At 42.1% G+C, this 11,564-nt stretch overlaps 2 protein-coding genes across 2 annotated transcripts in view; both read left to right on the top strand.

Annotated features, from left to right (window-relative positions):
- The first annotated feature begins 232 nt into the window (after positions 1-232).
- Positions 233-2,946, top strand: dpm2 (dolichyl-phosphate mannosyltransferase subunit 2, regulatory). The gene is made up of 4 exons (XM_026297570.1): positions 233-372; positions 665-754; positions 1,703-1,805; positions 1,916-2,946. Exons 1-4 carry the CDS (start codon positions 370-372, stop codon positions 1,969-1,971), a joined length of 252 nt encoding a protein of 83 aa, XP_026153355.1. The 5' UTR covers positions 233-369; the 3' UTR covers positions 1,972-2,946.
- Positions 2,947-7,470: 4,524 nt separating this feature from the next.
- pip5kl1 (phosphatidylinositol-4-phosphate 5-kinase-like 1) overlaps positions 7,471-11,564 on the top strand; it is a 32,278-nt gene continuing 28,184 nt past the window's right edge. Inside the window, exons 1-2 of the mRNA XM_026297706.1 lie at positions 7,471-7,570; positions 10,844-11,059. Of these exons, the coding sequence (XP_026153491.1) occupies positions 7,556-7,570; positions 10,844-11,059 (231 nt within the window). The 5' untranslated portion in view covers positions 7,471-7,555. The remainder of the gene's footprint in view (positions 7,571-10,843; positions 11,060-11,564) is intronic.

The following is an 11,564-nucleotide window of genomic DNA, read 5'->3' as shown; positions in this document are numbered from 1 at the left end:
GACAGTTAGAGCAGCAGGGCGGGACCGGAGCCTGGCAGGAAGTCTGGAATCAGAAGGAGAAAGAGAAGGCCCTCCTATAGGATACAGGACTGATAATAGGATTTAAAGAGGGTAGACGGCATGGTCAAACACACTCCTGCACGGTAGGTGGCGGTATGGCCCTGAAAGCTGCTTGTGATCCGCCATTACATCGATAGAAGAAGAAGACGAAGAAGAAGAAGAAGAAGAAGAAGACGAAGAAGAAGAAGAGGAGGAGGAGGAGGAGGTCAACCATGGGTCAAGCAGCAGGGGGCAGCAGAGAGTCTGTGATGTTCTGATGAGCCGTGTTTAATAGCGGGAGGAAGAAGAACAGGAAACGGATGGTTAGAAATGGTAAGAGACATGAGCTTCTTTACCTTAAACAGGTGAATTAAAGATGCAGAAACACACAGCCATATATATTCTAGAGTCAGATTTGCAGCCTGAGAGTTTCAGACAGCGTCACTTAACGTTACGTCGGGTGGCACACAGTTACTGTAGCTAATCGTCATGTTTATGAGGAGCACACCAGCTAAATGTTGTGTAACACATTTGATACACCTGCGCTGCATATGCTTAGAGACTGGAAACGTCTGTGATATAGTAGTATTGTATGTATAAATCACTGGAGTTTCTTTGTTTCCAGGCTACAGGGGTGGATCAAGCAGTTGGCATGAGTCTTGTTGTCTTCAGCCTTCTGTTGTTTACATACTACTCAGTGTGGGTCATCGTCCTGGTACGTTCTGATTGTGTCACTATTAGAGAGAAGAAGAACTCTGCTGGGCTTTAAACCTAAACCTGGTCTAATAATAAGATAAACTTTATTGAAATTCAGGTCATTTCGGTCATTTAAGGTAAAGACTTGGTCTGATCGAAGAGTCTTTTGAGTCGAAATTTTATACAGAAAATTGGTCAACTTGCAAAATTCTGTTCACCTTATCATCGTCATCATCATGCCTTTTCAATGTTACTCAAGTTTTTTGATGGTTTATAATTTTGATTCTCATGGCCTGCTGACAGTTTGTCCCATTAGTCAGGGACAGCTTTAATTTCTTTAACATCTAACATTAAACCCAGTCCCCCTTGTTTCCTCTCATAGTACATCACATAGTACATGCTTCACTTGACACGTTGGAAGCTGTAGCCCTGCTGGCTGACACTAAATTTGTTGTCTGATTTCAGAACATCGGGAACATCTTCTTAGTCTTTGATGACATTTTTGTTAATGAGACTTTCCCACAAAGAACAGAACAGCAGCCTTGCAGGATCACTTTGAGATATGCTAATGCTAAGTTATGCTATGCAGTAATTCAGCCTTTTAAACCAGGGTTTTGCTTGCTCTTAAATATATGATGTACTGTAGTCCTCATGAACATATAGTATACATCAGACTGAAGTTTGTGCAGTTTAGTTGGGGAATCTAAATTGGAACCTTTTTTCTTACAGTCAGAGGTTTAGGAGAAGAATACGAAACATATTCATGCATGAACATTTCAGGCATTTTTCTGTTATGATGAAAAAGCATCCAAATGAACAAATGTTTGCTGCTTCAATGATTTATTTTCTAAAATGTACAATTTGAAAAGCCAGCCCCTGTATGCCTGTTTGCTATCCCATACCATCATATTATTACTGTTACACATTTTTACTTAAATATATTATGTAATCTGTCTTATTTTCTCAGCCTTTTGTCGACAGTGATCACGTATTACACAAATATTTTCTTCCTCGGGAGTACTCAGTCATTCTGCCTGGCATTGCAGCAGTAATATTGCTCCTCTGTATAGGTGAATAGACTGTCTGCACACACAGCACACACTAAATTATCTGAAATAATAAACAAGGTGTGAGAATGTGTGTTGTTTCCATACTGAAACTGTAACTGTCTTCTCTGCAGGGGCGTTCACTGCAGTGGTGATTTGGAAAAATCGTAAGCCAAAGAAAGTGGACTAATCTCAGGGTGATGGAATGACTGTAGTGGAACAGTAGCTTCAATGCTAAATCCTCTCTAGTGGTTCCACAAAAAAATCTCCCATGTAAAGTGATGCTTATTCTTGCAAAGTTAGACTTTTTGGTTTCTTGAGTTATTTTACATTTTGCTTCTGTTTTCCATTCAGTTCATCATGCTCTATATTTCAAGACGGTGTGTTTGGCCCAAATTTTTTTTTTGGGTTCCTGAGCTTCAGTATTAAACATAGAGAGGAAATGTGCTACAACGACACAAAGACTGAACCAATTTTGTCATGAAAATAACTTAAAATGTCATTCAAGATTGACAGAGTGTAGCTTTAACTTTGTAAGTAAATCACTGTCATTGTATTCCCTGTCTTTGGAGGCAGGAGAGTGCAGGTATAAATTTAGCAACAAAACAACTCCCTCGGCACTCTCTCCTGTAAGAATGATTTTGTTTTACCTAGTAGCGATTTTCATTAGTAAGACATTCTGTGATGTCCGTGAGTAGCCTCAGGAAAAGGTGACTGGTTAACTCTGAAAGACACACTATGAACAGTCTTGAAGAACTAGCTAGCCTACCAGCAAGGCTACAAGAAACCCATCTATCAGTGGGAGACATTGCACCAGTACTAAATTCTAAAATAATATGTGATGGTGTGACTATGTAGATGTCGTTTTCTCTACTATAATACAATCCCCCTGTTTTGAAGTATCATTTCTGGAAAGTTTTGTATTTGGGCCCATACAGGATTTGACAGTAATACTGTGGGATAGAAGGATGTGGAATATAGTGTATGTCAAGAGTCAGTTTCTGCTTAATTGGAAGCAGCTGCATGGGAGTCGGTCTGGGTGCTGTGTGAAACTGTGTAATAAATGATTCTGTATGCAAACCAGCATTATGTTTGTATCATGGCTTGAAATGGGGCCAATGGTTCTTTTATATTTTTGAATAAATTGTTGACACATATTGAGGTACTTGAGGTGTTGGTTAAAAATGTTTTTCTTGTAATGTGTGTTACTTTATTATGGCTATAATAATACCAAACGTTTAGTAGTAATGTGTTATATTACTGTTACAATATATGTAATATATTTCTTTAAATATATATCTTTGTTTAAATATATGTAATATATTTCTTTAAGATTATTATGATGACAAATCTCAAATCATGGGCTCATGATGACAGGAGCCACCTTCTGTCTCACGCTTGACCACTTTCTAAGCTGTTAGGCCAAAAGCAGGCCTTTCACAGGTTATTGCAGCCCTGCTCAGTTAAACATTTTAATAAACATAATTTCCAAAAAAGCTGCAGTGTGTTTTGGGCACAGTGTTCTTGCGCCTGAGAAAGTGGCAGCAGGTCACCAGTAGTTCCCATGTTTTTCAACACTTTTTTTTTTTCTTAGTGTGTTCTCTTAGGTTTTTCTATTTTAACGTTAATAACTTGGCTCAATAAACCTATCGCTATGGTTTGTGGGCATTTCTACCTGCTTACAAGACCCAGGATGAAACCTGCACTGCGACTGTCACACCTGGCCAGGTGAGAAGACAGCTGGAAAGAGTCCGCCAAAGCAAGGCAGCAGGCCCCGACCGTGTCAACCCATGGGTCCTGAAGACCTGTGCTGCACAGCTGTCTGGGATCCTGCCCCTCATCTTCAACCTGAGTCTGAAGCTGGAAAGGATACCGGTGCTATGGAAAACATCGTGCATAGTGCCAGTGCCCAAGAGGCCAATCCCATCTGGCTTCAACGACTTCAGACCGGTTGCTCTGACGTCACACGTGATGAAGGTCCTGGAGAGACTCGTCTTGGCCCAACTCAGACCCCTGGTGGCCTCTGCCCTGGACCCTCTTCAGTTTGCGTATCAGCCTCATGTTGGTATGGATGATGCTGTCATCTACTTGCTGTAGTGTGCTCACTCTCACCTGGATGCTGTCAAGGTTCAATTCAATTCAATTTTATTTGTACAGCGCCAAATCACAATACAAATCATCTCAAGGCACTTTACAAAAACTAAAACTAAAAACCCAACAATTCCCTTATGAGCAAGCACTTGGCGACAGTGGAGAGGAAAAACTCCCTTTAACGGAAGAAAAAACCTCCAGCAGAACCGGGCTCAGTTTGGGCGGCCATCTGCCTCGACCGGTTGGGGTGAGTGGATAGAGGAGAGAGAAAAGAACAGCAACAATAAACAACAAATAGACACTGCAGGTTGGTGGGACTGCACATCAGCGATATACAGCCCCAGGACCAGGGACACCTGCAGAAGGTACAGAGAGAGAGAGAGAGAGCACAAGGTTAGTAACATTCAATGGTGGAATATACATGAGGTGGGAGGAGAGGAAGAGAGGGGAGGAGAAGGGGAAGGGAAAGGGGGGGGGTTAGGGTAGGGGAGCTCAGTGTACCGATGGTCCTCGGGCAGTCTAGGCCTATAGCGGCATAACTAACTAAGGGATGGTTCAGGGGTTGCCTGAAGCCAGCCCTAACTATATGCTTTGTCAAAGAGGAAGGTTTTAAGTCTAGCCTTAAAAGTATAGAGAGTGTCTGCCTCCTGAACCCAGGCTGGGAGCTGGTTCCATAGGAGAGGAGCTTGATAACTAAAGGCTCTGCCTCCCATTCTGCTTTTGGAAACTCTGGGAACCACAAGTAGACCTGCACTCTGAGAGCGAGGTGGTCTATTGGGATAATATGGTACTATGAGGTCTTTAAGGTATGAAGGAGCTTGATTATGAAGGGATTTGTATGTGAGAAGAAGGATTTTAAATTCTATTCTATATTTTACAGGGAGCCAATGAAGAGAAGCCAATATAGGAGAAATATGATCTCTCTTGCTAGTTCCTGTCAGGACTCTGGCTGCAGCATTCTGGATTAATTGGAGGCGTTTTATGGAGATATTGGGACATCCAGATAGTAATGAGTTACAGTAATCTAACCTTGAGGTAACAAATGCATGGACTAGTTTTTCTGCATCATTTTGAGACAGGATGTTCCTAATTTTGGAAATGTTGCGCAGGTGAAAGAATGCAGTTCTACAGATTTGTTTTATGTGTGAGTTAAAGGACATGTCCTGGTCAAAAATAACTCCAAGGTTTTTTACAGTAGTGCTAGAGGCCAGGGTTATGCCATCTAGAGTAGCTATTATTTGAGAAAAGTTATTTCTGAGATTTTTAGGCCCAAATATAATGACTTCTGTTTTCTCCGAGTTTAAAAGTAAAAAGTTACTGGTCATCCAGGCCTTTATGTCAGTTAGACAGGCTTGAAGTCTGGTTAACTGGTTTGTGTTAACAGGTTTAATAGATAGATATAACTGAGTGTCATCTGCATAGCAGTGGTAATTAATAGAGTGCTTCCTAATGACATATCCTAAAGGAAGCATGTACAGGGTGAACAGAATCGGTCCTAGCACGGAGCCTTGTGGAACTCCATAACTAACTTTTGTTCGTGTGGAAGGTTCATCATGGACATGAACAAAGTGGAATCTGTTCGATAAATAGGATTGGAACCACTTTAATGCTGTTCCTCTGATACCAATCACATGCTCCAGTCTCTGTAATAAGATGTTGTGGTCAGTGGTGTCGAATGCTGCACTAAGGTCTAGGAGGACAAGTATTGAAACAAGTCCATTATCTGAGGCTAAGAGAAGATCGTTGGTAACTTTTAACAGTGCTGTTTCTGTACTATGATGTGGTCTAAATCCTGATTGAAAATCTTCAAATAGTTCATTCCTGTGTAAGTGGTCTGATAGCTGCTTAGAAACAGCTTTTTCTAGGATTTTAGAAATAAATGGCAGGTTGGATATTGGTCTATAATTAGCCAAGACTCCTGGATCAAGACTAGGCTTTTTGAGTAAAGGTTTGATTACTGCAGTCTTAAAGGCCTGTGGTACGTAGCCTGATACTAGAGATAAATTTACCAAGTCCAATAAAGATGAGTTCATTAATGGCAGGGTGTCTTTAAGCAGTCTAGTCGGGATGGGGTCTAAGAGACACGTTGATGATTTCGATGGTCACTAAATGGTCACTGTGAGGATCATGTTCTTTGATTTCTCCAGTGCTTTTAACACCATTCAGCCCATCCTGATCTGTGAGAAGCTGCTCAGGATGGGTGTCAGCTCCTCCACTATCTCCTGGATTGCTGATTACTTGTCTGACAGGCCCCAGTCTGTGCGGCTGCAGAGCTCCCTGTCTGATACTGTGATCAGTAATGTGGGGGCACCACAGGGAACTGTCCTGTCTCCTTTTCTGTTCACCCTATACACCTCAGACTTCAGAACTTCAGGAGGAAGCGGATACCAGTGGAGCCCATCATCATCATGGAAGATGGAAGTTGTGGATCACTACAAATAACTGGGGGTTCACTTGAACAGCAAGCTGGACTGGAGGGACAACAGTGATGCCGTGTATAAGAGGGGCATGAGTAGACTCTACTTCCTGAGGAAGCTTAGGTCCTGTAATGTATGCAGCAGGATGCTGGAGTTCTTATACCAGTCTGTGGTTGGAAGTGCCCTCTACCTTGCTGTGGCCAGTTGATGGAGCAGCACCACCAAGAGGGACATCAGTCGGGTCAACAAACTGATCCGGAAAGCAGGACACATTATTGGCAGGGACATGGAGACGTTTGAGTCAGTGAGGGACAGGAGGACACTGGACAAACTGCTCTCCATCATGGACAATTCTTCACACCCACTTCACCAGATCATAGAGGATCAGAGGAGCACCCTCTCCAACAGACTCATCCAGCTCCTCTGTCACAGTGAACAGTACAGGACTTCATTCATACCGTTCTCCATCCCTCTGTTTAATAAATCCCCCCTTTGCAGCAGATGACTCCACCATCCTCCACCACAGTCTCTTCTGTGGTTAGGACTATTTACGTTTATATATAGTGTATATTTACTTCTACCTGTGTGTATATTGTACATATTCAAATGTTGTTTTTTCTGCTTGTATTTTTCTATACTATTTTCATTTTTATTATTTAATAGTTTTCAAGATTGTCTGTATGTAACTGAGCTACTGTGACCAAGGAATTTCCCTTGTGGACCAATAAAGTTTATCTAATCTAATCTAAGAACACTGTGTCAGAGTTTATGTGTAGAGCCATATTTGCAATTTGGTTTTACAGGTTGATATGTGGTGTTTATTCAGAAGCAGCAGTATTTGCTACCACTATAGGGAGGCCAACGGGAAGTACCAGGGTTATCTGAAGCCTTGTGCAGCTGGATTAGAGCCATCAGTCATAGCCATCAGATGACACCGTGATTCAGCAGGGTCTGATTCACATGTGGCTGCGCTGGCACTGCCATCATCTTAAGAAACGCCCGTAAAGACACAAATGGGAACCTTTTTTATTTTACCATTAAATGAAAGCTTCCCTAAGTGTTTCACTTTGAGGCTGAAGGCTGTTTGTGTGATGCAGCAAAGTGCAGTACGACAGCGTGTGGGTGTGACCGCAAGCCAGCCCGGCTCCGCTTCGATGTCATCACACGGTCAGCGAGCTGGCATGTGACACACACACTCACACACTCACACACACATTCACACACAGAAAGAGAAAAGGACCGGACCCGGACCTCCGCCCTGCGTCCATGAGCCGCACCGAGGCAAGTAAAACGCTTTATTCTGATCAGTCATTATAGACAGCAATGCTTGTGATGAGTGTTACTGAATAGGGTTTTTCCATACTATATATGCTTCCTTTACACCCATCACTGCTACAGATGAGAGTTCAGTACAGCTCAGGTGCTACAGTCTGCATTAGTAGAATAGTCCTTTGTGGAGATAGATGTCCCACATAAAGAGGTAGGAACGTTTTGGCCCATGTAAAATGAAGTTAGCTGGACACTGAGCACCAGTGTTTTCACAGTCAGGCTGGAACAGGAGAAGCTGCTGTTCAGTTCTCTGTATATCACAATGTATTTGTCTTTCACTTTTCACTCTGTAACTAAGTCATGGAGAGAATTTCAACTGCGCACTACAGCAGTACACACAGCTCCAAACCAGACGACAGCAGAGCAGAGAAGAAAAACTGCAGCATAAATTCAGTCTACTTTTCAGTTGTGGTCTGCCTTGACTGCTGTTTGTCCTGGGCTCCCTGGGAGCTGTGGTCCTGAGTCCTCTTGTTGCCCATGCACTTACTGTTGCTAGATGCACTCAGCTCTTTCTTGCATTTAACTTCTAATTTCTAATCTCTGACACCATCACATTTTAAAACTTTGATATTCATGTAAAATGAATCTAAAACATACATAAAACAATCTAAAAATACTCCATCCATAATACTGTATTATGTATTTGCATTTATCAGTCAGTTGCATTTATCAGTCAAAATAAAGACACTTTGTTTTGCTGTGGCTGCCTAATGGCTTCTGTTTGTTTTACATGCAGTCAATCTAAACCACTTTCCTTAAAGTGCTGTAGATATTTGGGATCACCAATAATATTGTATAAGCTTTTGAGGACTTGTTCACTGTTAGGTGTGCCATTGACTGTTTGAGATCAAGGAGAGGTAAAACACTGGGAATATTCTCTCAGTTAACTTTTGCAAAGGGCTTAGTTCATGAACAGGCACTGATGAGCCACATCAGTATTTTCACTGTCTTTGTCATCAAATCCAGTTCACAGGTATTTTTGTGGGTCTGGGCAATTTAAAAATGAATGAACTGCATTCAACAAAGTTGTGTTATGTCGGCCTACCCAACCATTAGCTTCCTCCCACAGTCCAAACACGAGCAGGTTAGGTTCATTGGTGATTGTAAATTGTGACTGGCTTTCTGTCTGTGTGTGTCAGCCCTCTGATTGAATGGCAGTATGTCCAAGGTGTACCCTTCCTCTCATGTCATATGCAAAGACACACACTGAATGAACATAATCACATATTCAGCATTAAAAATGGCCTTACAGTCTGCTAACTGATTATCTGGGTATGTGGAGGGAGTTCAATTTCTGTCAGTGGTGTTGCAGTGAGAATGTAGAGCTCCAGCTGTATGCAGACCAGATTTGGTGCCTGTTGAGAGACAGGCCCCGGACATGCCAGGTCAGAGTGTTTGAAGCTTGTGACAATAAATGACTTCTGTGTCTGCCTGAACTACAGCATGTATGGCAGAACAACTCCTCGGTTGATTTTTGTAGTTGTAGTAGACTATAGTGTCTCCCTGGCGTGTTTTTATTGTCTTTCTTCTGCCCCTTTTATTAACAATGGATCAAATGAATGCATGTACAGGTCACTAGGAATGATGAACCCACAGAGAATTATCAGCTGACTCCTGCGGTTCCCCACACCTCTATGCAGCTTTTCAACTCATTGTTTTGGTTTAACAGCCTTACTGCTTTGGTTAACTCTCATTGCTTGTATCACCCTTGTTTTTCAGCTGCAGCATGGAGCTAATTTCAACAAAAAGCTCCACTAAAAGGATTCCCCATCCAGTAGCAAATGACACACAGACACAGCTGGTAAAAGTTGTGGTGCATTGTTACAAATGTGCAATGTAACATTAAGTGCTTTAACTTTGACTTTGCCTCTACATGTTTGAACATCTGTAGTAATAGCAATATACATGTGTTTATGCAAATGCTGTAAATGTAAAATTTCACAAGAAACCTCCGGCAGAACCAGGCTCAGTTTGGGCGGCCATCTGCCTCGACTGGTTGGGGTGAGTGGATAGAGCAGAGAGAAAAGAACAGCAACAATAAACAACAAATAGACACTGCAGGTTGGTGGGGCCAGTAACTGCACATCAGCGATATACAGCTCCAGGACAGGGACACCTGCAGAAGGTACAGAGAGAGAGGACAGGGAGAGAGGGAGAACAAGGTTAGTGACATTATATTTAACACAAAATAGATTAAACATCTCAACTGCAGATGCCACATCTGGAGACCCCAGATCTTTTATATTTTGTAGACAGTGTTTAGGCACTCATTACTCATTACATGAAACCCAGTAACCCAGTAACAAAAGAAATGTTTATGTTTTCACTTTAACCCTAGAAGAGAGATCATTACAGTCTCTTTAGCATGGTTTTATGAAGCTAACACAAATGTATTCATAGGTATATGGCATATAGAAATGACCTACTGTCTTAAAGATGTGATGTGTTCAAACCCAAGCAACCTGGACACTCAAGCGAAACATCAAACAGGGTCACACAAGGATGTGATCAGACAGGAAGCTTTTGTTTCATGGTCAAATGCAAAGAGAGGGTGTTGCTAGAAACAGAGAGAAGAGCTCAAAAGGTACAAGCAGCTTTGTATCATGCTTGTTGCTATGGAAGTATTCAATTGCATAGCTAACTTACAAAGCAGTTCATGTTGTGATGTAAGTACAATAACAGATGAAGATTTGTAACAGTTGTAAGTCAGATATGAACTATGGCTGTTGTGAAATAACACCAGATTTTATAAATCAAATACATTTTTAGTTTAAGATCAGGTAAATTAATTTGTCATATTAAACTAGAACTAGCATTTTTTTCAAATCAGGTACCAGAGTGGTTGCAGTCTGCATCTGCAAACTTTGCAAAATCTCTTTGCGTTGGTCTCCATAGTAAGTCTTCAAAGACTCAGCTCATAGTGAGCTGTCTGGCCTCTCTGACCTCTGCTTATTCTTTGATTTCTTTTCAGTCATCCATCCATTATCTCCGTCCAGCCCTTTCTATACCCACTTATTGCTATTTAGGGTCACTGGGCAATTTAGAGTCACCAATTAACCTGATATACATGTTTTTGGACTGTGGGAGGAAACCAGAGTACCTGGAGAAAACACACGCAAGCACAGGGAGAAGATGCAAACTCCACACAGAAAGGCCCTGATGGGTCTTGAAACCAGGAATCTTCTTGCTTTCCTTTTCAGTCATATGTTTTGTGTGTCTGTGCAGATGGAGATGTCAGCGCCTGCAGGTGGCCTGGGGATGTCTGGTCACCATCAGCGCTCTGGCACAGTGAAGAGAAGGAGGTGGGGAGGTTTGAGGCAACAATGGAAGCTCCTTGGCTTGTTTCAGATTGATCACCAGCATGAGTTCTATAACCTGACCTGTATGATGAAGGAGGGATTGGCATCAGCTATCCAAAGCACCATTGACAAATCACCCACAGTGAGTACAGATGGGGAGGGGAGGAGAGGACTCAATTCAGTTCAATTCAATTCAATTCGATACAATTCAATTCAATTCAATTTTATTTGTATAGGGCTAAATCACAATATAATCATCTCAAGGCACTTTACAAAAAACAAAAATCCTAACAAATCCCTTATGAGCAACCACTTGGTGACAGTGGAGAGGAAAAAGTCCCTTTAACGGAAGAAGAAACCTCAGCAGAACCAGGCTCAGTTTGGGCGGCCATCTGCCTTGACCGGTTGGGGTGAGTGGATAGAGGAGAGAGAAAAGAACAGCAACAATAAACAACAAATAGACACTGCAGGTTGGTGGGGCCAGTAACTGCACATCAGCGATATACAGCTCCAGGACCAGGGACACCTGCAGAAGGTACAAAGAGAGAGGACAGAGAGAGAGGGAGAGAGAGGGAGAGAGCACAAACTAGGGGAGAGAGAGAGCACAAGGTTAGTGACATTCAATGGTGGAATATACATGTGAGGGG

The sequence above is a fragment of the Mastacembelus armatus genome, chromosome 12 (assembly GCF_900324485.2).
Source record: "Mastacembelus armatus chromosome 12, fMasArm1.2, whole genome shotgun sequence".
NCBI classification, from domain to species: domain Eukaryota; kingdom Metazoa; phylum Chordata; class Actinopteri; order Synbranchiformes; family Mastacembelidae; genus Mastacembelus; species Mastacembelus armatus.
This window is presented reverse-complemented; position numbering and strand designations above follow the sequence as displayed.

Excerpts from the sequence above, each read along its gene's own strand:
- dpm2 (XM_026297570.1), top strand. Across the intron at positions 755-1,702 it reads CAGTGTGGGTCATCGTCCTG|CCTTTTGTCGACAGTGATCA; the intron begins GTACGTTCTGAT and ends TTATTTTCTCAG. Across the intron at positions 1,806-1,915 it reads AATATTGCTCCTCTGTATAG|GGGCGTTCACTGCAGTGGTG; the intron begins GTGAATAGACTG and ends TCTTCTCTGCAG.